General features: G+C 38.3%; 2 protein-coding genes across 2 annotated transcripts; both read right to left on the reverse strand.

The window, feature by feature from the left end:
- LRIT3 (leucine rich repeat, Ig-like and transmembrane domains 3) lies at positions 1–14,927 on the reverse strand. The gene is made up of 4 exons (XM_036382447.1): positions 14,674–14,927; positions 12,933–13,411; positions 5,141–5,446; positions 1–4,138 (listed from the first exon to the last, which is right to left on the reverse strand). Exons 1-4 carry the CDS (start codon positions 14,787–14,789, stop codon positions 3,075–3,077), a joined length of 1,965 nt encoding a protein of 654 aa, XP_036238340.1. The 5' UTR covers positions 14,790–14,927; the 3' UTR covers positions 1–3,074.
- On the reverse strand, positions 14,920–26,248 carry RRH (retinal pigment epithelium-derived rhodopsin homolog). Its single transcript, XM_036382444.1, has 7 exons — positions 25,998–26,248; positions 22,433–22,623; positions 20,748–20,847; positions 19,930–20,083; positions 19,406–19,574; positions 17,227–17,405; positions 14,920–16,335 (listed from the first exon to the last, which is right to left on the reverse strand). Exons 1-7 carry the CDS (start codon positions 26,101–26,103, stop codon positions 16,206–16,208), a joined length of 1,029 nt encoding a protein of 342 aa, XP_036238337.1. The 5' UTR covers positions 26,104–26,248; the 3' UTR covers positions 14,920–16,205.
- Between the last annotated feature and the right edge of the window lie 585 nt (positions 26,249–26,833).

Consider the following 26,833-nt stretch of genomic DNA (forward strand, 5'->3'; position numbering starts at 1 on the left):
TGCCTTGTACAAAAACAATTTTTTATTTTCACATGAAAATAACTTCTGGTTTACTTACTTCTTTGAAAAGGTATTGAGTTTGAAATGTCCTTTGTTTAGCCCCCTAGACATAGTCCAAGTGTGAATGCTTTTGCTATTACAGACATTCTCATGTTACACATTAAAGAGTTTTCTCTCTTAATTGCCTCCCTGAGAAAAGTATGAGACTCTGATGATGGTGCAAGGAATATAAAGCCTACTGTGAGCAATGGCAAGGACTAAAATAGATGCACAGACACCTTAAGTTTGGCTTAGTAAGTGCACATTGAAGCCAAGATTGTGGTTTAATATGATAAAGTACTAAAAAGTATTATGATAAGTACTATGCTCACTAAAACACTAAGTAAAAATGAGGTTTACTTAGAATTCAGCTCACATTACTCAGTTATTTCATTAGTCATCCAGTTTTGACACATCCGTTGTAGGTAATGTATAAAAAGATGTCCAACCTTTTTGGGAAAAGCAGGATGAACTCAGAAAACAAGTGCAAAATATATGAAAGGCGACACATAAACACAGGCTAAAATCTCTCTGCATTTTCCTACACAGATTATATTCCTCACTGTTCATACCAATGCTTGATCCAGTGCTGCATTTCAGAAGACATTATACAAATGATCATGGGTGACAAAATCTATCTCACAATGGTTCCATCATTAACAGCTGACAATATAAAAAATTACATCTGCTAGCAAAGTATTTCTTCAGCATTTTAATCAAACCTGTTCTGGGTGATATAGTGCAAATGTCTTTATTGTGTGATTTGCCCTTTGTGTCAAATTCCTGCCAAAATTCCCCAGCACATTTGGTGTTTTGACATGGGTTACAGAAGCATGTTTGGATTATGTAACTCTTTTGTCACAAGAACCATGGAAAAAATAAGGTATAACATGTTTTCTTGAAAGAACATGCTCTTGATAGTAAATTTCATCTTTGATAGCCCATGTGGCCAGAGATTAATTTCTAACTTTATGGCATGCTAATTCCACAAGGATCAGTCAAACCCAAAGGTTTAACATTCACAAGTGAGCTCTCTCCAATGAACTGTGCACCACCTCAGTTTGATATATTGATGTATCACCTGCAAGTCAGGTGATATCACTTTTGAACTCCAGAATTAGATTTAGAGCTTTGAAACCTGGAATCAAATGATCTCCAGGAAAAAAAGGAAAGTTAAAACAATTGTTCTCATTAACAAAAAAACATGGTATTTTTAATTGGAAACACCTTCAACAACTACCAACTATACTGTCTATCAGGAAAATAGAAGGCAAATATTGGAACACTTCAGGTCCTGCACAAACCTGCTTTGTCATTAACGCGTCAGATGAACCTTGGTTTTGACACACAGAGAATCTCTTTTCCCGAAAAAAACCCTAAATTAAAAAAAAAAAACCTGCCAAAGTAAAATAGCTTAGAAAGATAAAACCATTTTCATTGCAATCAAAATTATTCATGGAAAAAGAAGAAAGACTGATTTTTAACCACACATACCTGTAACACAGAAAGGAACACCTAGGATAATTCTGAGCAGGCAAGCTAATTTTGCACTTTTGAACATCCCACCTGCTGCTTTATTAGAGATCCCATAGTCTCAAATACTCATTCTACTAATCCTGGTCACTGGGCACCATGGTGTAGGTGCTATAGAGATTTTTTCAGTGTGTTCATTTCCTGCCATGATTTTGTGTCAGAGGCTTTTTGACACCTCTCACCAAGCTATGCCTTACAAGACAAGCTCATCAGCATTCCAGCAGGCAAAACTTCATCCTACATTAGTGACAATGAGAAATGCTACTGTTTTGAAGCTGACAAACATAGCTTTGGTTTGTAGCTTAGAGTAATATTTCTCCCTCTGGAAAATGTCAATTCCCAGTTTCCTAACAAAACAAACAGTTCCTCTAGGCATAGAATGGTCCAAGAAAACAACACAGCTGTAATTTTCAGGAAAAACTGTGGCTCACAATTCATACATACTTCTAAATATAATATCTGAACCTAGAACAACAAAAGTTCTCTTCTTTATTTTAGGCGTTAAAAAAAAGCAGCCTCAGAATAGACTATTAATTATTATCATTAACAGGCAATTCTCAATTCACTGTTACTATTAATTTCTGATTTTTAAACATGGGGAAGCACATTCACAATTAACTTTCACTATGCTCATTAAACTTCACATCCAACATGCCCCAAGGACAAAAACTCCTCTTACTGTATTTCAAAAGGTATTATATTACTGCAGTGTAGTACACAATACTGTGCAATATCTGTGTAATATATTTACATCTAAGAGTGTGTGTTGTATTACACAGTAACACAGAATTTTCTGTACAGAGGTTTCTGAAATTGAGGTATATAGACAGACATATCCAAGTAAATTCTAAGGCTGAGATTTTGCAATAAGATCACCTGATGTAAGTTTACATAATTATCTAGTGTCTCTCAGTTACTTCAGGACACTAAAGAAGCTTCTTTGCCCTTTGCAATAACATCTGCAAAATGACAATAAGATGTGCATTGTACCTCTCAAGAGCCCATAAACTGTGACTTCTGTCTTGACTGGACTGAGAATTCTTCAACCCACGATACAAGAAAACTTTTATATTCAAATAAAGTTTTGATCACAATAGAAGTAGTTAAAACTGTTTTCCTATTATGTTGAAGGACATCACTTCCAAGAAGATTGTGATTCATGTTTGATACATAGCACATCATGTGGTAAAATGAGAGAAGAGAAAACAGAATGTTTTAATAAACCAAAAAATATCTTTAACCATAGAGCCACTTCATGCTGTATTTTTCTTTGGAAGAACATCACTCCTTCACATCCAAAATCACAAACATAAAAAATAAGAAAATATACAGGCAACATTTTTCTTCTATTCCCCCTCCTACCCACCACCACCCAGTAAGACTCTATTATACCAGATAACATATTCTGACCACCATCTAGCATCAACTTGCTTCCCGACACAGCATCACCAGTTTGAGTTAATTTTACCTATTATTTATTTCATCTCCACCCTCACCCATGTTCAGCACAGATACTCAGACCTGGAGCCCTCACTTTTGAAGGTCATTTGAGAATCCATGCTTGACCTAGAGCAAAGGAGAAGTCTTTCTGACTCATCCGTGTACCTTCGTGCCCAGAGCTGGTCTCCTGCACCCAGTGTTCGAGGCTTCAGCGACAGTGTCTCAAATTGCACATAAGTCTCTTTTGCAAGTTCAGCTTCCTTTGCAGATTTTGGTTTCAAATGAAGTTTTAAAACTTTGTAGAGTAAGAAAAATATCAAAGGTAAAACAACCACACATGCTGCACTGCTGGCCACTATCAGAATGGAAAACTCAGAGCTGCTTTCATCATTTAACCCATCAGTGGAGAAAACAACACACTGCTCTTTTGTAGGTGGCACGCCTTTGGGTGAGACACATGCCATATATTGAGTACTAGGTTGCAAACCATCGATTGTGACTTTGTTTTTGTTAGAATCTGTGCTGAGAGGCAACATATCTTTCTCACCATACTTGGAGTATAACACAGTCACAGCAGAATTGCCTGTGGCATTGACAGTTTTCCAAGTTAAGGTCACTCTTTCATCAGATTCACTGATCACTCTTAGGTTCTTCACAGTAACATTTTGCTCAGCCATACCTGCTGTGCTCAATGAAGTATCCTCACCTTTCTTGCTTAACTCTCCAATCTGCTTTCTGTTTCCATTTGTCACTGCCTTTGAAACTTTCTTTCCATCTAGCATGAGCCTGGATTGCTTTCTTTCAGTAAATGTCATGCTGGTTGATCTTTCAGTGCTCACCAGAGCTGTGGTGGTCGATGTGATGGGAAAAGGTCTGGTTGTCCTCTCGGGTTCCTGCTTGGATTCCTCCTGAGTTGTATTCTGCCTCTCAGCCTCTGGCTTCCTCCCAAACTTCTGTGGTGACACAGTTGTAGTAACTACACCAACCACTGTGACAGTCACAGCAGCTTCTGACATTCCTGCCAAGTTCTTGGCTTTACATCTGTATTCTCCTGCGTCCTTGTATGAAATTCCTGTCAAGCTCATTATGGACCACCTGACACCCTCTCCAGGAGTTTCTTGAATTACTATGGGAAAATGCAAAGAGTAAAACATAATGAATTGGAAGTAAAGAGGAAGTAAACATTGTTAGAATACTTCTTACCTTTCTGCCAGAAGGAATTACATGTATGAAAATTTTAAAAATTAAACACAAGCAGTCAAAAAAACACAACAACAAACCAAAACCAAACCAAATTTCCAAAATAAACTATGGAATTCCCAGCCATACTCTATTATTAAATAAAAGTGCTCAGCTTGGGTCAAAATGGAAATAAATGTCTAGAGTAATTAGAATACAGTTTGCAATTTCACTAAGAAAAACAAAACCACATAAAGTGAAATCAAATGTCTTAAGCCTGCTATTGACTCTTAAATACAAGACCCACTGACTTCTTGTGACACTTATCATGCGACCCATTTAAAATTCTGTTGGAAATTTCCTTTGTCCTAAGATATTTCAGTTCTCTTACCTTCATCAGACCTATGATAACGGCTGACAACTTGGCATTAGCAAGTAGCATTTTTTACATTTAAGTTACTGCATAAGTATCTGTCATAGCAGCTAGAATGTCAGACAATGATGCCTTGCATCATTTGCACACAGAAAACATGAATTTGGAAAATTCTATGTTTATAATGCTGAGTTTTAAGTTGCTCAGTTATGACCTCACTGGCTTTTTTAACATGAACATTTTCAAACAGAAGTTCCAGCAAAAAATTCTCCTTTCTAGCTTCTGAGTTAGGGTCCAACTAACCCAAACTCCATTTCCCTTTATCCTTCCCCCACTTCATCCATTTCTCCCTTCCACACACATTGCTCTTGTAACAGACCAGATCCACAACCAAAACAGTCTGCTGGACATGGTAAGACGCAGAACTAGACAGAGAATTTCATAACAGCTGTTGCACAGATACGATTGCCAGTTTGACACAACACATGGTCTGTTGTTACTCATTACAATGATCTCAAAGCACAAGCAACCCAACAATTTTTGGTTCTCCCATTTCCTATAAAAGAGCAGTTATACCTGTGTAGTTGACTGGAATATTGTCTGACCTATTCCAAGTGAGCTGTGGTGTTGGGTACCCCGTGGCGTCACAGCGTAGCAGGACGTTGCTGCCCAGTGGGGAGGTGATTTTTGTTGCTGAGGTCATCACCGATGGTTTAAGACACTGCTCTAACTCAGCTCTCTGGAACAAGATTCCTGCCAGGCTCTCAGGTCCACTACATGAAACCAATGGATCAAGAAGTACAATGGAGGTGTCCACAATTTTGGAAAATTCAATTAGCTTTGAAATGCGACAGTCACAGAACCACGGATTGTCCTGAAAACCTGAGGCAAGAAGGGGAGTGGGGAAAGAAAAAAAAAGTTGTCAGTCAATATATGGATATTGTGACTACAGTATGACACATGACTATCACCAAATACAATCAAGAACAACCCTGGAACTATTATGAGCTAATCTTTTCTCTTTCGACTTGTTTTTTGTTCAGCTGATTGGTGGGAGAATATTCTCAGAGGTTAGGGAGAACAGTATGAGTGTTTTTGTTAAGCTAAAAAACTTCACAGAAGTCTACGGGAGCTTAGTGATGTGCTGGCATTACCTGTGCTTAACTTTGCTATTTATCTACTACATTTAAGACCACTTTGAAAAGATGTCTTAAGACTGATGATACATTTTCACCTGCCTGTGCCTCCTGGAAAGACAGCTTCTCTTTGCTTCGTGTCACTCTCCTCTCCTCTTAGTCCTTCTTTAGGCTCTTGCAGCTTGACCTTCCCTGACTCTTTTTTCAATGCTTGAGGAGAATACAATGATTTATGGGTTTAGAGCTTACACCAACATCTCTGCCCCTTGAGAAACAGGGATAAAGGCTAAGGAGAAAAAGTTTTAGGCCAACAAAATTTTTATCTGGCTCTGAACCACACCATTATTGTTAGAAGCTGGCTTCACTACAGCCTCTGAAATATATTCAAGAAGAATAACAGAAGAGTAGAAAATAGGAAGGACCACAAAACACCATAATGACTACAATATTTTTATGATGGCACACAAGAACCCTCTCTCTTCGGTCAGAGCCAATAACATTTGTTTCTTGCTTCCAGTATATTAATTAGAAGCTTTTCCCTCTTTGCGAATTTATGACGTTGGAAGAGAATAACCATTTCTGAGGAATGTCAGTCTAAATCCTCAGCTGGTATTGATTGCCTCACTATGTTGACTTTCATAGAGTAACAGTGACTTCACCAGGTAAAATACGACACAGCATATCACTAAGGAGTTCAAGTATTTTCCTGTTGGACTCATACTTTTGAATATGCCTTTCTCATCTTCTCCAAGTACTACTAATAAACAAATCTTATGGTCTGAAATAAGGGATGCAAGGACTCCTCACTACTGAGTTTACTGATCAGTACAATAAACAAGTCATATAAGTCAAACCAGTGTTAAAAGAAAAAAGAGCCCTGAACACCTGCAAACATTTTTCAGAGTGCAATTTTAAGAATCATCAAAACAGCTCTTGGAAAAATGATGGGTTGTTCTGGAAAAACCTGCAGATGAAAGAATACATGAATATTTAACTACTTCTTCCTTTTATGACCAGACCAAGATTAGGTTATTTTAAGCACAATGGTAGTGATTGGTTAAAACTATGGTAAACCCCAATTAATCCCTGCTCTTTAAAACAACACCTGACCTGAAGAGATTCCATGACTTTGACATCACAATCCAATTTCACCCCTTCCAGACAGAAGAGATTTTACATCTATTCACTACTTATTTTTTGTGGTGAGCAGAGAAGGAGAAGTCAAAGGAAAGTGAGGAAAGCAGCAGCCGCTTTTCCTCAAAAAAATCTCCAAAACATAAAAATTTTGCCTGTGAACTTCACACACATATTCATAAGGAGAAAAGATACTATCCAAGTGTTTTCTATATCTAGGTACATCAACTGCTTGTGCTCATAGAAATTCTGCTCAATCAGGCACATGCATGTAACTATTTGTGCTCATCTTTTCAATTAGGGAAGCTCTGTAGTCAGAGACAATACTCCGGTAATTTTCTTTTTCTTCTCACTTTCTTGCAATTTTCCTCACTATGTTAAGAAATTTACTGCAGGAAAGGAAGGGGTTTATTCCTTTTTTTAACCTACTTGAAGCACTCAAAGCCTTTGAAATAGAACCAAAGAATGGTTACATTAGAAAAGACCTTTAAGACCATTAAGTCCAACTGCTAACCCAGCACTGCCAAGTCCAGTACTAAACCATGACCCTGAGGGCCACATTTACATGTCTTTTAAGTACCTCCAGGAATGGTGACTCCACCAGTTCCCTGAGCTCCCTTTCAGTGAGGAACTTTTCCTAATATATATACCTACACAGCTTTCATATTCTCCCAGTGTCCTGAAGAAAAGCCCGAGTCATTATGATAGGTATCAGAAACTGACAAAATGAAAGGAATGATGAAGCAACAATGAACAGTCCTTAGATTGGATGGCTGTTAAGTCCAGCCTGGACACAGGTTTGACATCTGATTGTAGGGCAGAAGAAGAGTTATGTCAGTCAGCCACTTCATCTTCCCCATCCATCATGCTTCCTGATGAAACTGCCTAAAGAAGCAGGATTTACACAAATGTATATAATAGATACAGATATATTAGTTCCTTCCTTGCCCCCACAGCACAGCCCCTCAGTTTGTCTTGCCATCAATATCTGACAGTATTCACATTATTTCTAGCTATTGTAAATCATCAAGTTATGTGAATTCTCAAAATGAAAAGATGAAAGAACTATTGAGTTGGAAGCAAGATAAAACACTGAACTTCATTATACTTCAGTTAGTGTTGAAGAGAACAGAAATATGAATGTAAACCTAGTTTCCAAGCTACAAGGGGCATTTTGAACTTCATTCAACAGTTTGTGCTGACAAGATGTTAGAAGTGAAAGCAAACACGTGAAATAATAAAGAAAAGGTTAAAAAGGGGGGCAGAATTGGAAAATTGAAAATATTAGGGAGCTTTAATAAAAGAAATAATTTCTTAAGAAGCAAAAATTAAAATAATGATAAATCTCTGATGGTACATGTATCTGAGGAAAGAGAGTATCTTTTTAAACCCTGGATTCTTTTGTAGAAATATCAAGGCAGCTTGTTGATCTGAGAAAGAAATACTAGCCAAGGTAAAACAAACATTGATAAATATTTATGCACCGTGATATACCAATGCAGTACTATTTTAATATTAATTATTAATTATAAATTGCTCTAAAACCCTTTACTCTAGATTTACTATATTTTATATTTACTCTCACACATTCATATGTATGCTTGCACATACAATGGCAAACTTATGTATATGCGTGTCTGTGCATGCACATTTTTGTAGTCTCCTCAGTAAGCAGGGTTTCTCTGGGCTGTGTCAATATGGACTTTAGCTATGAGCAAAATTTCCTTTGTTAATCAGTAACCAGACGCAGACCAATACTTGTGTAACACACTGATTTTTAGTTGCTGCAAAATAGCAAGATGTAAACTATTCAAGTTTTGGACTGACAGAAATACTCACCACAGCTTGGGCCAGCCTACCCCAGGCTCTTTCCAACTGAACCTACGCATTTTGACCCATGGTTCAAAACAGTGAATTCCATATCCAACACTGTCACAGCATTTTCCCCACATGGAAATTGCTAAGGGAGTAGTTTCAGGAAAAGCAGTATCTACCCAGTGGCTCAGCTTAACAGGTGGGAGCCTGATGGACCTGCAGTATTCCAAATTTTTGGCACTTCTGCATGCAACAGAGGCAAGATCTCACACAACTGCCACTCTGTCAAATACTGGACTATTCTGTTCCTCTCAATGACTCACTAGAGTCCACCATACGGAAAAAGCTACTGCCATCATTCCTGCCAGAAATGTAAATCTCTGTACAGCAGCCAGTGCTGAAATTTAGTTGTGATTTGGATCAAAGTATCAGGCTATGGGGCTCCAGAGGTAACCAAGAGGGCCAGAGGAATTCACACACTGGTCCTCCAGTCATTTGCACTGTTTAATTTTCAGCTCACTCCACAGCTCTGTTCTGAGCTGTTCCAAAGGGCACTTTCCAAGACAAAGCCAGACATGGGTCCAGGGACAGTTGGCACTCTAGGGGTTGCTCACTGAAAGGCTTGTGGATGAGACCACAGCAAGGATGGCTCTCTCTATCCTGTTGCTCCTCCCAAAGCAAGTGCAGTTGGTTTTGCACCTCCAAACTATTCTGCATGTCTGTCAGGCCTTCAGGCATACAACATACCCCTGCTATTTCATATTCCAAAAGCACAGATGAATGATTTCCAATGCAATTCTCACATAACTTCAGGCAGGTTAGACTGAAGAAAAAAAAACCCCATTCCCAGAATCACATTTGAGAGTCACTGCAGAGCCCACAGAAAACCAAGGGCTAAGTCTTACAAAATGTGGGACAGACAGCCAGCTTTAAAGAGAGCTGCCCCTAAACTGTGTGGGTAAGAGCCAGAGGGAGCCACTTGGCCAAAGGGCCAAGAATCATTCCCAAGCCTCTTTCATTTAGCATAGGGCACACACAGAGGAACATCATACAGTGGGAAGCAGTTAAAAAACCCAAACCTCTCAGTACAGAGATGATGAACTGGAATAAAGAGATGTTAACATGCCAGTCCTCTGTCAAAAGTAGCCTTTGGCTGCTCCAAGAGTCCTTGAAGTAAACATGGGGAACCTGAACTTTCTCATACAAGCAACTGTCTTGATGCTCAGTCAAGACATTGAAGATAAAATTGCCTCCCGGTATTAAAAAATACATTTGCACAAACATATGAGTTTAGGGCCTTGCTGGTTTTGATCTTGTTAATTACATGCACATGACAATCTTGTTTTACCAGAACCAGGAGAGAAGACAGCTCAAGTCAGAATTGATTATACTCATTAGAATCCAACTGCTGTGTTCCTGACTAGACAAAAACAGCATTTATTTACTCTGGTAAATGGGATTCAGCTTCCAGCAGAGTTCTGGCTGCAGTGATCATTCCATGTAGGTACACAGGTCAGGCTGAATGCTCCCCCAGAGAGTGGCTGGAGCGCATAGGACACTCTTGAGCATCAAAGTATGCAACTGCTGAGCATCTCATTTTAAGAGAAATATTTTTTAAACATAAAGGTGTCCAAAATGAACCAGTAACTATGGTAGAAAATGAAAGGAAAATAAAAACACCACATACAGAAAAAAAAAAAAAAAAAAAAAAAAGCCAAATCAAACAAATGAAAAAACCCAACAAAACCAAACCAAACAAAAAAACCCCAACTCAAACAAAAACAACAAAAACCAACCAACCAACCAACCAAAAAAACCCACAAAAACTTCCACATTATATTAGAAGCTGGTGAAAGAAATTGTGTGGTTTGTTAGCATGGCAAACAGGGAAGGAAAACCTATGAAAGCTTGCTATAAGAGATGGTGATTAGATTTTTCTGTATGCCCATGCCCTGTAGGGACAAGAGGTAATCAGCTTAGTTTGCAGTAAGGGAGATTGAGGTTAGATATTAGGAGAAACTTTCTCACTACCCTGACAGACAGATAAGCACTGGAGGAGATGCCCATGGAAGGCTCTGGGGTGGTCTGGCCACAGCTTTAAAAACAGCACTGACTTTACCAGAATGGCTCAGTTCCTCTGGACCTGTATTCCTGTAGGCTTGGTCCTTCCTGACCACATATCTCTGTGATCCCTATCTGTAGCTCAGAGGAGGAGGAGGATATCTGTGGGATGCACTTCTTTCTCAGGCTCCAGCAAGCCCAGTGGAGAAAGGACGGCCATCAGAAAGGATGCACTAATACCAAATGGAGTCTAAATAAATTTGTCAGAATAACCCATGACATAAAGAGCACTGCACTTTCTAAGCTCCAGAGAAAGGGGATGTTTTCTTATTCACTATAAAGTTTCTTATGTAGCAAGCACTGTCTGTCTGCACTGGGATAAACTCATAGGAAAACTATTATGTCCATGAAAAAAAAAGAATTCAGCTAATTGATTCACAGCTTACCCAAGGTAAATTTACTCAATATAACACAAGGAAAGTACTGCCTGGCATTTTGTATTCTCAGGTGCAAATCGATAATGGCTGCAAAGAGCCTCCCTTAGCACCTAACAGGAAAAAAAAAAAAAAGGAGAAGCAAGGTTCTGTCTAAACCCAGTGTGTGTAACTCTCTGGAGGCCTGTGTTAAAACCCAGCTGTAGTTCATAATGAAAATGGTCCAAAGGTCACATCCAAAGCCTTCAAAGAACTCAATGCTGGCACCAGAGGGTTTGCCAGGACTACAGGAGGCTGGAAAAGTGCCTGCACCAAGGAAGCCTGCAGATGATTCCCAGAGTTAATGGGAGAGAAGAGTGTGTGTGATGGTTTAAGATTTTTTTGGTGGTTTTGTATTGGGGGTTATTTTATTTTCTCAGTTCCTTTAGTTTTGCCTGAAGTGGTGAGGGCTGTGTAAGATAAGGAAACCAATTAATCTCTGGGACTCCCACATGAGATCATGAAGATTAGATCTATCACAATCAGCTCCCACTTTACAGCCTCCTGTAGTCTTCATTGTGGGGACATGGAAAGGAGTACTGAGATGGACTTACTTTTACAGCTTTTAGTATTTTATTTTTTAAAGCCTGAATAAACCAAAACCCTTTATCATGCAAGCCTACAGTTACCATATTTATGAAGCCATGCAGCCTACTTGCATCTATTAAATTACTTATATAAAATATGATCTGAATGAGAGTTTCAAGCTGCAGCTTCTGCTGTGAAACAAAGCAGCTAAACAAATGGACACTGAATACTGGGAGATTTAGATCAAGAAATTGGAAATATTGGGCAGTACAATGCAGATCAGATCTTTACCAGTGCTTATAGAATTACTGCAGTAGATACAGCCAGCTGGTTTTCCTCCCTTCCACCTGCTGCACTACAAACACATCAAATATGCACTTCTATGTAAACAGTGATAGAGAAGAACAGTATTGATAGAATTGTTCCAGCTTGAGACTGAAGAAGAGAAAGGGGTTACCCTGGCAAGACCTGGAATTGGAGATGAAGTGTCAGATAAAGCACAATGCCACAAACAGAACTGATGCAACTGCATGCCAGAGAAGGGGATCAAATTATGAAAAAAAACATTCTGACCAAATTATTCTTAAATACTTACCTTAGATACTAAAAAATAAAGTACCATGAACAAATAGGGATCATACTCCTATTTTCTCTCATATTCAATATGTAAATTGCAAAAACTTGAGGATAATCAGTCAGCTTTAGAGTAATGCAAGGTCAGCAGAGGTCCCAGGGAGACCAGAGCTGCTCTCTTCTAAGCCACCAACACTATCTGCAGCATTGTGTCACAGGACAGGCTTTATAAGAGCATCAGCTCTAGCTGCATGCTTGGCTTGGGAGCCTCTGGAAAAAAGCAGTTGCAAATGGACAGGCTTACAGTTGCAAACACAAAGAAAGATGAGGGAAATGTCATCAGAAACACAATATAAGTCCTCTATTTATATACCTACTGAATGGCCTGTATTCCTGCAATCTGCATTCTCATAGCTTTTACTTCAGTTTTATAGCTTTGAAGTAACAACACACATGGAGGTCACCATCTTCATTTTATGTTTTTTTGTTACCAGTAGAAAATAAATAAATTACCACAGAGCAAACCACAAGAGCAACCTGGGTAAAACCCCCTTTCCTGAATCCTAGGCTGATCCCCCAACTGTTCTCACTTGGAAGTTAACGTTCAGGTATATTTTGGTAGGGAATGAGATGGGCTGCTCAACATACCCAAGATTACTCTCTGTGTCACCAGAATGTCTGTGTTCTTGGACACGATAGCTCCTGAGAAGGGGGGCCAAATGTCCATGAGGTCTGATGGCAAGGTGGTCAGCTTGTTGCTGGATAGGTCCAGGTAGGTGAGGTTTCTCAGGAAGCGGCCAGCATCAGCGGGAATGCTGGTCAGCTTGTTGTTGTGGAGATCAAGAGTCCGTAAATTGGGCATCTCGGCCAGGGATTCCCAAGGGAAAGTTGAGAGCAGATTACCATCCAGCCTCAGCTCATGCAGCTGTTTCAAGTTATAGAAGCTGCTGATATCAATGTTGGCTACACAGTTGTAAGTGACCCACAGGTACTTGAGATCTACCAGGTAGTAAAAGGCTTCAGTCGGAATCCTTCGTATGACAGTTTTCTCTATACGAAGCTTTACAGTATCCACAGGAACATTCACAGGGATCTCATACATGTCAGGGTCATTACAGAGCACAGACCTAGCAACAGGGAAGGAAAAATAAAGAAAAAAAAGGAGAGGGAGAGACATATTTGCATTAATTTAGCAGAAATTTGAATTTCAGATTCAAAGATACAGAAAGCTGTAGCTTTCTGCAACACTACTACCAGAACAAAGAACACAGAAATCAAGAACAGTCCTCTGCATTGAAAAGCTGAACAAACTCCACAAACATGGAGTCTCTAAAGACCAAAAGAATACAAACCAGAACTGATCCTTTCACATAAAACCTAGATTTGCTTTATTCTAAAGTAGATAAGCACCACCCTCTATCCACCCCTCACTCTACTGACAACTGAAAGACAAAAGCCATTGTACAAGGAATAATACATGCGTGCGTCTCAAGTGGGAAATGCATGCCCCTAATTAAAAATACTAAAATTCAAAATTAAGATTACTAATCTCTAATTTTTCTGTATGATGAGGAGGCAAAGCATTTTCCATACTTACCTTTTGGAATAAACTGAAAATTTAAAATATACCAAAGAAAATTCAGTAAAGAAGAGCTTTCTGGCCCTCTTGTTGATGTCTGTGTACAAATTACTTGCTTTATAGAGATGAAAACAACTTTCTGCTCACAATGATTTCAGTGAAATGGGATTTCTCAGCATTTTCAGTTATTTGATTTCAGGAAACAATTTCTTTGGGGTATATTGTTTGCACATACTAGCTTGAAGGATCCCTTGCCTTCAATAAGTCTATCCTTAATTTTCTCCCTCTTTTCTCTAGATTATTCCTCTATTTTACTTTTTCCTCAGGCAGCTTTATTCCAGATAGCCGGTGACAATAAATAGCAATGACAAAGAGCATCTCCTAAAATTGACATGACAATACCAGGTCACCACATTTCAAATTAACCTCCTTACTATCAAAAATTACATAATTTACTGCAGATTTAAAAAAAATAAGAAACTACTGTATTTATTTAACCAGAATTCCTCTTACACTAGTTAACTAGTTTGTAGAAATAGAAAGGACATTGGAATAGTAGGAATGTCATGGAGCAGAAAGAAATTGCCTCCTGCAGAAAATGAAGATTTAGAGTAGCTATTTGCTAAGTACAAAGCCATAATCACCATCTGCTCCTGTTCAGGAATGCTGTTAGCCATTGAGTGCTAATGTAAAATATGCTTCATTGCAACTATGCTAGAAATAATTTCCAATGTCTGAGAATGTTATCTCCAATTTCTTCAACCCTTTTCCTTATAAATGTCCCTATTTAACAAATAATAAAATATATACCTTGTTCCAGTGCCATCACTTCTGCCATGGTAAACACAAGTGCATTGTGAAGGGCAAAAGCCATGAACTTCTTCAAAAAAACTCATTAGGAGGTAGAAGCAAATAAACAGATACATGGCTTCCTCCCAGAAGAACTGACATGAAGAAATGTGAAGGCTTTACTCCTAGGCATTCATGTGCAGTGTGCTACAAATGTGAATGCAGCCATCCATTTAGTAACAGCAGATTACAACAGATTAGCCCAGATCTGTGGTTGCTTAACCTTCAAATGTATCCTGAATGCCATCAGTTAAACCAGCTCACTCTTTACTCTGTCAGAACACACTGCTTCAAATCACATCCAGCCATGTTCCAAGGTTGTTTTAATGTGTAGATTGTAAAGTTAGTGTGTAAAAAAATATCTCTTTTCCTCTCCTAAGAGGCAGTGCCTATATTATACTGTCTATGAAGTGTTCCAAGGTTCCTGAAGGAAATCTAGTACACCATGAGGATATTGCAGGGCATTTTCTTTAATACTGAAAATGGTAAATTAATAGGAGGCCTAGATTCCAGAGCTTTTAAAAAATCCCGTAAAAACAGGGTTTTGCCAAAAATACATATATGGTTTAAGTTTTCCACTGCAAAGCCAAACTGCATGTGCACACACACGTAATAGTTGAAGCTCAACCTATACAGTCATTTTTTTCACCCTGAACAAATCCATTACTCATACTGACAAAGGTATTTCTTGAAAATCAAACATCAGACCTACATAAACATAAGACTGACTTAAAAGTCATGAGAAATTACCATAAATATTTACTCAGTTTTATGCACCACCCAAGTGAGAAGTTCTAGGGTACATTTTGTCATACTTTCAGGATTTGCTGTGCAGTCAAAAGCACTAGAAACACGCTACTCACAAAACAAAAGCTGTCTTTACTACAAATTAATTTAATTAAACCAAATTTAATTTGGTTCTACCAGTCAAATTTTTAAAAATATTTTAAATATGCTGAAATTCCTTCAAAACCCTAAAACCTAATAAATGATTCTATGGGGTCAGTGTAGATATTTTGACAACATATTCACAGAAACAGAACTTTGCAAAGCATATCAACATGGACACTTGGTATGGACATATACCAAGTCATATAGCCATAGGGAGAATTCAGAATATTTGAAATCTGAAAAACTTTCAAGGGAACCTGGCAGAAAGTACCTCATGAAAGGAATTAATACATAAGAAAAATTTGGGGTTATTGAACCTAAGAACTTTGCAGTTCCGTCTTTCCTGGCCCCTCTGTCACCTTGTCTAGCTCTGTAAAAGTCACAGTGGCCACTTTGCTACCCTTTTTTTTGGGACAGACATACTGGACCAATAAACCTCACCCTCAAAAACTAAAGTCTTGGCAGGTTTTGTCTCCTTATCTTCTCTAAAAAGATTACTGTGACTAACACAAACCAGCTAGCTGGGAAAGATTATTATTCAAAAAGAAATTGTCCAAAAGATGAATTAACTTGAACCCAGATTTCACTTCTTTCCATGCAACTTATGCAGGCAAATGACTGGAGTTCTGCGATGTCAGTGCACTTTGAGACACACTCATGGGCAAAGCATTGTTTATGGTTATCTCTTGCCTTGTCTGACATCGCACCATTGCCAGGATCGCCCTCCGAAACCTGCCAAGGGCAAAAAAGGGGAAACAGAAAGATCATTAGCTGGACAACCAAAGAGAAGGGAAAAATTGGGTAAGATAGTCTCAACTATTACAATAGTTCTCAATTTTAGTAGAATGGACTTAATAAAAAACATGTATTTGAAATTCAAAAGGACCTGGGTCTTTTACACTTCCAGGTACAGGAGTGTAAAGCTAATTTCATTTCTTAAATAGGGATCACAGCAGCTTTTGTTTATCCCAGGAGAGTGTACAGCCATAACAAAGATGAACTCACAGAATGGGAAAAAAACACAGATGTTTTTCCATTGACTCAGCAGGTATGTTCACCTAGGCAGAGATCATAGGCTCTGCTTGAAAGTTGGTAGCAGAGATGGGAAGAATGCCTCTCTGCAAAACACAGGCCTCAGTCAGAGGCACTGGCTTGATTAGAGCATTTGTTATGCTTGCTCAGATCAGAATAGGCTTAACCTATTTACTTTCATGAAAAAGGTCAATCCATCCTAATCCATTGGAATATGATACATCCCAAATCAAACACAAAAATCTACACCAGTTACATGTCACTAAGACCATACACTTTGGCCACAGTCAATAAAACCAGTTTACTACTGATGCAACCTAAATTCTGTACTGAATCCCCTTGAGAAAACACAAATGGGATTTTCAAAAGCTATGTTAGTGCACTCTCAAAAATATGTATCAATTCAGGATGTTGTGATGATGATGATGATAACAATTTACTTTAGGCTTTCCTGTCCAAAAGGTCATCTTCAGAAAATTAACAGCGCCGTACCATTTCCTCTTCACTAATCAGTTTGCCATGTTTTACAGGTGATCCTTCTACACTCAGATGATAGGCTAAAATCATGAAATAGACAAATTTCAGACTTACTTTTTGTTTGCAATGACATAAATGCAGGGATTATAGAATGTGGAAGATTTTGCAAAGAGAGGAGCTATGATGGCCATTGCAGGAGAAATTTTCTTTGGGTCTCCAAAGGAAGACCACAAACACACAATAGAATATGGAGACCATGCCACCAAGAACATTATAATCATCACAACAGACATCTGTAAAACAAGAGGAACAGATACATAACCAATATTATCTCAAGATGAAGAGCACACAGCAAAACCTCATAACAAAAGCACATACACCTAGGTGAAAACAGAGATATCCTGAATTAAATAATATATAAACAAGCACACCTGACACATTCTAACAGTTAACGGTGAAATCTGACTTTGGGGATTTAATAGCACACCTCACTGCATGGTGTCACTTCATTACATACAATATTCCTTCAAAATCAGCACTACTCATTATGTTAAATCTGCCCATCAGGAGTTTAAATTACCAGAGAGGACTTCACACATGAATTACAACCTCCATAACAAGTCACTCTGGGATGCTATTACAAACAATAAATATGAGCAGAGATAAAAATTTAAGCCAAATATTTAATTCAGCTGTTAATAAAAATGTTTCATAAGGCTTAATTAAATAAAAGAAAGCAAATGTTCTAGGACATATAGTTGAGGAACCCAGAAGTCTCTGCTTGGTTTAATGAAGCATTATAGACATGTTCAAGAATAATACACAGGAGGTATCTGAGCTGTCGTGTCTTCTCTGCCTGCAGAAAGAACAACCTGGGCAGCTTGGGGCCCACGGCCCAGGACACCTGGACAGTGACAAACTTGGGGTAGTAGAGGGTAGGAGAGGTAATCAGCTGAGACAGACTTTTCTGGATTTTGTCAGGGACATGAATCAGCAGTGGAAACTGGAATGGAAATCTCAAATGAATCAAGAGGACAAAACAAACCACTAGAAAACCAACCAAATCTGCAGGGCTGCATACACACAGGATTCCCTAGTGCTGCTCACCTACATCACTAGTTAATCTTTCAGAGATGACCAAAATGAGAAACAAGAAATAAACAGCTACTTTGTATGAGCTGCTCTAGAGGACAATCAATACACAAGCAGTGACTCTCACAGAAGATCCCTATTTAAATGTAAACACAATACCAAAATGTAAGAAAGAACCCTTTCATTTAAAAGTTTGGTGCATACAAAACTTAGAGGAGGCTAATTTTCAAAAAGCACATACTAGTCCAGTTCTAGACAAGGATATTGCTTAACTCCAAAGTATTTTTTTCTCTTTTTTTTATTATAACTTAGTGTCTTCAACTGCAAAAAAGGAAAAATGCATTTTCTTCACAAACATGAGTCTAAATTTTTAACTGAATCCTCAGTTTCAATTATTCTGAAAGTTCTTCACAAAAGTAAAACACAAATGACTCCTTTTAGGTAAAAATACTATTCCTCAGAACGTAGCAATGAGAAAGTTTTCCAAGGAATGCTGTTTGCACTGATAAGTAATTCAAAAACATAGGTACATACTCTTCTGTCCAATCCTCTCTCACTTTTTCATCATGCCCAACCATAAATCACATCTTTACACAAAATCAAAGGAGCTGGTGAACTTCAAGATTTCTCAAGGACTTTTATACATTAAAAGAATGTCAACCTTCAAGGCAGGATATATCATTTCATGCCATAACTCACATTTGCTACTGCTTACATAAGAGATAAGCTCAACAGACTGAAAAGAACAAGGGACTGGAATTACACAGCTTGGGAGCTGGAAATGCACTCTCATTCCTAGGCCACGAGTTCAAGTGAGAGTTGACCAATCCATTTCAGACCAGACACATGTGTGAACCAAGCAGGAAGCCTAAGGACTCTGCAGACACAGAGTCAAAGTTCTCCTAAGGCACCTTGGAGGTACATTTCTAGGTAATGACAGAGGAGAGTGGCAAGGAAAATTCACAGTGTTCCCAGCCTTCAAAGCAGCTATTCATCTGGAGAGGGTATTAGACCAAAAATAAAGAATTTAGTGTGGTAAGTCAAACTACGAGTTTTCACCAAGGCTTAGTATCAGCTAATATTTAGTATAAAAGAAAAGGGGGAATGTAGGAAACTGAAATACTTAAAGGACTGCATCATCCCTTTGCAACTAGGTCTTTAACACAAAGAACATGCTTAAACAAAACATGCACTCATTTACCTTTGTCACATCTACTTGGTCAGACCAATCTATGTTAATGCTCTCCAGGCAGTTACTGCTGGCATATTGTTTCATTGTCCGGGAAACATTGTAATAACAGTAAAACATGACTGTTAAGGGCACAACAAAATTAACAGCAATTACACTCATTGTGTAGGAAATAAAGGACCTGATAAGACAGAAAAACAAAACAGAGTAACTTACAAATAGCCATCCAGGAAAAGTTACCAAAGAATTTGGTATTTTGATTTGATTTTGACATTTTGTAACAAGCTCTAAATAAAAAGGAAAATTTTCTTTAGCTATTTTTTTAATTAGAAAGTACAAGTATTGAAGTTTTGAAGCATAACTCCTACAGGGTGTTTTGCTAGACTTGCACTATGTTATTTTTATTGCTTTAAATTTTTGTTAAAAATTTTACTTCATACTTCAGAAAGAAGTTATGCTCCTACAGCAATGAATTAAACAATTTTAGACTCCAGTGAGCAAGCAAAGTTAAAAGAAAGCGTGAGGGGGAATCTTACGCATCATTTTTCCTCCAATTTACTGTGCACGTTGCTCCGGTGGGATCGGGAGCGTAGCTGGCCCAGCCTGCAGTAGGCATGGAAGACCAGAAGACTGCATTTATCCAAGCAGCAAGGATGAGAGTGGCATAGCTACGGGTGGTCATTCTTCTTCCTGCAGCCAAGCACAGACACAATTCTCATCTGCTGCTTCTTTCCAGTGTCAAACTAGAGTAACAGGTGGCTTCCAACAAGCACATAAAGAGTTTATATAGACCCTTTCCAGGCCCAAACACTGTTTCATTCTGCTGCCTGACATTTCAGTCCTTTCAGCCTTTAAAGCCACTTGAACACCATCACCCATTCCAACTCAGCATACAGGCAATACCTGATCCCAACCCCACGCCAAAAGCTTATTATGCAACACTGCATTCAAGTACATCCTTGGAAGATTGCAGGGGAGGAATTAACTGTTACAACACAGCTGCAACAGAGGAGAGAAAAACACCCAGGGGATGCTAATAGAGGGACACACCTGCTTGACAGAGGTCAAAACCTCACACAGCCAGAGGCTTTTTTTGTGCTTCACTGTATGGATGCGGCCCTCTAAAGACCGAATATGGCCATAAAAACACAATTTATAAAGAGAGTAACAGCCTAATGATTAATTTTTTACTTTAATGAGCAGTATGCCAACTAGATAACTTACTTAACCAGGTACTGTAGGTTCAAGTTCTGCCCAGCGCTGTAACTATGGAGTCATTAATGAGAAAACAATACAATCAAATCAGAATTTTATTCCTCCCAACAGTGCCTGAGTTTTGACCCTAAATCATTACCTATATCAGGCCTGCAAATGGTCAGGTAACGATCAACAGCAACAACAGTCAGCAAACCAATACTCGCCATCCCAAAAAAGATATTTAAGGCAGCATAGATCTGAAATTAAAACAAACAGGCAAGAAAACAATTTCTGAGAAATCTCTCAAAGATGCAAGCACAAAGCCGTGTACTGAATCAACACAATTCAGCCACAGTTCTCTTCTGTAAGCAAGGTCTTAAAGGTCTTATTTCAATGCAGAACATTTGAAATTTGAAGGTGGCTCATTAGAAAGTAAACATTTCAAAAGCACCTGCTTGTGTGCACATTAGAAATCCTAAAGACAGCAGTCTCAAAATCAAAGAAACACTGTCCTTCAATAAGTAAATTTTGAGATTCAAAATTTGGAGGGATTTATTTCATGTTATCAATTTATGTTAAGGAAACCTGAGGAACATTTGGTCCATCAGAAAGAGTTACAGCTTTAGCAAACATGAGGTTCTGATTTATCACTCTTTCACCTGTTGTGATGATTTCACAGATGTGGCCCACTGATTTACCCCCTCAGGCTCCATTTTTAAGTGTGTCAGATCTTTTGCACAGAACAACACATGCTGCAACCCCAGCATGCTCCAAATGCATCTGCCTGGTCATCCCATAGGAAGCCTGACCAGGAAGGATGACTGGGAGGGCTGTGTTACCACTGGCACTCCAGTAATACAGAGCCCTGAGCCAGAGCACATGGCACCAGCAGTTATAACAGATGGCATTCAGCCATCTCAGATCACAGGAATCATTTGGTTTAGGTTTAGGTAGACATGAGCTGTGCTTCAAGTGGTCTTAACTCTCAAATCAGTGAGATCTCATCAACCTGAACACACCACAAGCCAATCCAGATCCAAAGATGTTAAAAGTGAGGCTTCCTGCCAAACAATGACTGAATTTTGACTGTGAAGGTAGTGTCTACTGAGGCAAGTGATGTCAGATTGTGATGAGCATCTGTTAGATAAATGTCCAAAATATTTGCCTTATGACACATTTTCAGTATATGCCTTCACATTACTACTCATATTCATGGGCAATTAAGACCAACAGTCTATCAACTTTGTAAATTAAAATCACAATACACAGTGAGCAAAGGCCACCATCTCTCTGCTATGGAAGTATGTGTTTTTCAGTCAGTCTACTCTTAAAAATAGGCAGCTCTTAGAAGTAGGCTAAATCTTTAATGGAGACCAAAAACCTTAGAGGCCTTCACTTTGGATATCCTATTAGTCCCATCCAAAAAAGGACATGAATTTGCCAAGCAGAACTCACCAAGATCTGTCAAGCTCACCATCAAAACAGAAGTCACTATCAAAGTTTTTTAGCTCTCAGCAAAATCATCAAACATGCCTGTGTTACTACAACCATCTTCATTTCAGGACTTGATTTTGTAACCCTTCTTAAAGCTATTTTAAAATGCCTAGTCGGTAGACATAAGGTTACACTTAAATGTTTCAGATTGTAAATATAAGCTTAAAGTGAAATTCACACAAAATACCATCTCCAGAAATTGCTGACATCACAGAACATCAGCTTCAGGTCCAGAGTCACATTCTGCATCTCTGCCTTATCTCTTAAAATAACACGAGGCAGAGCCATTACTTATTTCTCAGTTTGCTTTCAAGTGCTGAAACTTTCTCTCTAACTGAATTGCAATACCTGGCATCCAGTATATCCAAATTTCCAGCTTCCATGCAGGTCTGAGGCTGCAGACATGGGATAACCAATGCCACTAACACCAATATCAGTAAAAGCCAAGTTGATAATAATTGCGTTGGTTGCTGTCCGAAGCTCTTTGTACTTAACAAAGATGCCTAACACAACAATGTTACTGAAAATGCTTATCACTCCTGTAAAAACAGAAAAAGGAAAACTTTACAAAAGGTACACACCAGCCAGCAATACACGTGCAGAAGAAAATGCAGCCTATTGTAATATGTAAGTCCCAAAAGAGATTTATTTTTAGTCAAGTACAAGTTTGCAAAGAGGACAGACACCTGAAAAAGAGAAAAAAGCTTTTCCAGTTAGGCAACCTTCACATGGATTCAGCCAATGAGACCTTTGATGCAATGACAACAAGCAGAGCAGAAATTCAAATGCATCTAGGATTACACTTCAAACACTCTGGCCACCAAGTACAGTGCTGACCTCCATGGTAAAGAAGAATCCAGGTTGGTGACTGGTAAATAAAAGAGTTTTAAAAAAAATTTATGCACCTGATCTAGAAGAAGGTCCCTGCCAACCCCTGAGATTCAGTAATTTTAAAATCAAATGAGGCAAAATCATAATTACCCCTCAGCTATCTCTCTTTTAACACCACCAAGGATGTTTGTTCTCAGGTGCAGGTCTGCTGTTGGAGGTCCAACATCTTTTGGCCCCACAGATGCCATCATCTATCATATTCATAACTCACACATTTCAGGAATGACACTGATCCTATGTGCTCCAAAAATTTAAATAAACGAGGAGCTGAGATCTGATCTGAAATGAACACTACAGTAAAAAAACCACATGCAGTGCTAGTTCTGTCAGCTCTCCTGTTGACAGATAGCATTTCATCTCTTAGGAGAAAGCAAAGGAGAATTACAAGTTTAATAATGCAGACTTCTTATGAAACAAGTTTTAACAGATATTACAGCTACCAATAATGAAATCAGACATACAACAGGACTGTAAACTCGTATCCTCAGGGTGAAGAAAAGATCCTTCTAGACACACTTAAATTTAATAATTCAGAGTCCAGCCTTAAAAGTAAGGGGGGGAGAGGGGAGGCAGTGAAAAACAGGGAAGAAAAAGTGGAACCTGTATTAATTAAAAATGTTATTATCACTAAAGTAAAATAATAATAGAGCAAAAAAAGAATTTTGTTTTGAAGAACAAAATATAAGACAAAAGACGGATTCCATCTTGAACAAAGTGAGAAAAAACATGTAGATACAAGAAATTATCTCTGTTTCTGAGGAACAGGTCAAGCAAATGAATGAAGTTTCTCCAGGTAGCAGTTAAGCAGTGCCCATTAAAAGAGCATTGAAGCTGGTCAAAGCGCTGAAGCACAAATCTTGTGAGGAGCAGCTGAGGGAGCTGGGGTTGTTCAGCCTGGAGAAAAGGAGGGTCAAGGCAACCTTATTGTTCTCTACAACCACCTGAAAGGAAGTGAAGCCAGGTGGTGGTCAGCCTCTTCTCCCAGGAAACAAGTGACAGGATGAGAAGAAATGGCCTTAAGTTGCACCAGAGAAGAGTACTTTTGGATATTAGGAAAAATTTCTTCACTGAAAGGATATCAAGTACTGGAACAGGTACCCATGAAAGTGGTTGAGTTGCCATCCCTTGGAATGTGTAGATATGGTGCTTAGGGACAGTTTAGGGTGGGACATGTCAATGTTGGGTACTAGCATCAAAGTAAAAAAAAACAGGTACATCTATAACATGGAATTTACCTGTCCAGCTAGCATTTTAAAATTATACCAGAGCATTCACCACTACAAGCAGAGAGACATCCATGAGGCAGCAGAGCTTGCTGCAGCCTGAGTATCCCTGCTGTCATTACAAAAATGAATACACTGACCAGTGTAATGGTTAACAATTAATTCCTTCCCAGAAAACAAGAGAGAAACACTTAAATCTTTTAAAAAGCAGCATAATGATGAACACTGCACCCAGACTTCATTCTAATTTTTACATTTCTGCTTATTAACAAGGCTTAAATCTTCCAGATGTGAAATTTGCTGTGGTAAGGCTGGTGCAAAGCAATCAATCATACTTTCAAAAATTTTATGGACTTCATTGCCAAAAACATTTCTCATTAAGAAATTAAAGATTTAATTTCTCATTAAGAAAGTAAAGATTTATCAGACTCCCCAACTATAATTAAAAATAAAAAATTGAAAAAACCTAAAACTGCAAAGTAATCCAACTTTTTTTTCCCATGACATTTAATTTCCATGCAAGATTAAGAAAGAAGAGCTGGCTTGATTCTGGCTAATTCCATTGATACCCTGTGATCACCAATGATAGCTTTGATCCCAAACCGTTTGACCAGCTGGCCAAAACTATCTGAACATATCATCTTGTTACATACTACATAATCAATTTTAATAAAAATATAAGAGGTATATCTAGGCTTCCAACACTTGGCAATTATTTATCTCTACAGCTTCTTAAGAAACCTACTGCTCTGTGTAGCTGTTCTATTAATTTCTCCAAAGACCTTAAATAAATTATTGTCTTTGCATCCAAAAATACCCACTTTTCCAGCACAGCAATTTGATACTCACCACTTCAGACATATATGCTAAATAAACTGCAACCATCAGCAATACTATTTCATATAAATGTGAAATACATTAATATTTTACAGTATTTTAAAATCTAACTACAACTTGGAAAAATTTGTGGTACAGTCAATTAATAAAGACTAAACTGTTTTGATTTTCAATAATAAAGGTATAGAAGGCCTGTTTTTAAACACAGTAGGTTTCGGTTTTGGTTAGCTGGATATTTCATTACTATGGCAGTCACTGCTTCAGAAAAGCACTACTGAAGAAGCTGTGGTTATATAATGAATAAGTTTTTAAGGGGAGAATAAGAATAATTTTATAATCATTCAAGTTTAGCCAAAGACCACTGCAGTCACAGGGATAAAACACGATGTAAAGCTTCACAGCGTGCTTTTCTAACACGTGTCATTGGTGAAAAATACAGCTGCAACTGGAATCTGCTCTTCTCTGATTAATGACCAGCTCCCTCCCTCTAAGTCACATTCCAACCCTTCCCCTTACATCCCCCTAACAGACACCCGCTCACATGCTCAGACTACACATATATTACTACAAACATGTGGCCCAGGACAAATCTCAAGATAGCTTCGAGCACATCACAGAAAAATGCAAGATGTGACAGCTATGCCCTATTTTTAGCTATTTTGCAAGCTGGCAGAAACTAATTCTCACTCTCTTCTATAATTACATATCAACAAAATGTATTTTTTGAGACACAATGCTGCCTTCAAATATAGAGCAGAAAACTTAGATTCTGCACACTTCAAATGTTTCTGCACATTTCAGTCAGGCAGCTGATTGCTAACTTGTCAGTAAATATGAAGAAAAGCCATCAGACAGCTGTCTAACACAAAAAGAAATACCATCACTATTACTGTACAAAATGAGCATTCAGATCTACAAGTTCTATTTTAAAAACTTATGCAACAATTTGCCAATGCCCATACCTGCTGTTATTAAGTAAGCTGCAACTATGTTGTGCTCAGTCTGTGTGAAGGCTGAATGAGCTTCATTGTCACTTTCTGAGGAATTGGATGAGTCATTCCAATGCATTGTCGCCTATCCTCTGAAATAATTCATCAAGAAGACGAACCACTACAAAACCTGTCAGGCAACTTCTTCCATTATTCAACAGACTCACTGAACAATTAAAAGAAGGGGGGTAGGGAGGAGTTCCCCCCACCACTGACAGCTTCCAAGCATGATTTAATTGGACTAAAGTGGAAAGAAGTTTATGCTCCCAATCTATGCAAGAGATTGTTAATTAAAACAAAGAGCAGCACAGAACTGAGTAAATTTTGAACAGTGTGCTTAAACGTCATTCTTGCTGCTAATGAGATTAACTGTCACATGCCCCCAAACTTTTTCCCCTCAAACCTCTTGTGCAATGCTTTGGAAACCTCAACAAAAGTTGACTCAGTTCAATCAACCATCAGCCTGGTTGGAACTAATTCCCATCATCACGCAAAGCACAAAAACCTGCAGTACAGCATGAAGAGACAAATGTCAGTTTCCTTAAAAACAGAATACATTTACTCTAAAGCCCATCCCTTCAAATCTTTAAAGACTTACTTCTTCAAGGTTTTTTGATTTAAACTCTGACAAAGACACAAGAAAAATACATTCCAGTATTTTCCTAAGTGAAGCATGACTTCCAAAAAACTCAAGCTGCTACATCTCTAATATAGCCTGGTCTATAGAAAACAGTTGTTGAATATGCCTCCCTCTCCTAAACACAATACATGTGAGCTTACTTTGGACAAATTTTTCAAAGCATCTAACT

Source organism: Molothrus ater, chromosome 4 (assembly GCF_012460135.2).
Source record: "Molothrus ater isolate BHLD 08-10-18 breed brown headed cowbird chromosome 4, BPBGC_Mater_1.1, whole genome shotgun sequence".
NCBI lineage: Eukaryota > Metazoa > Chordata > Aves > Passeriformes > Icteridae > Molothrus > Molothrus ater.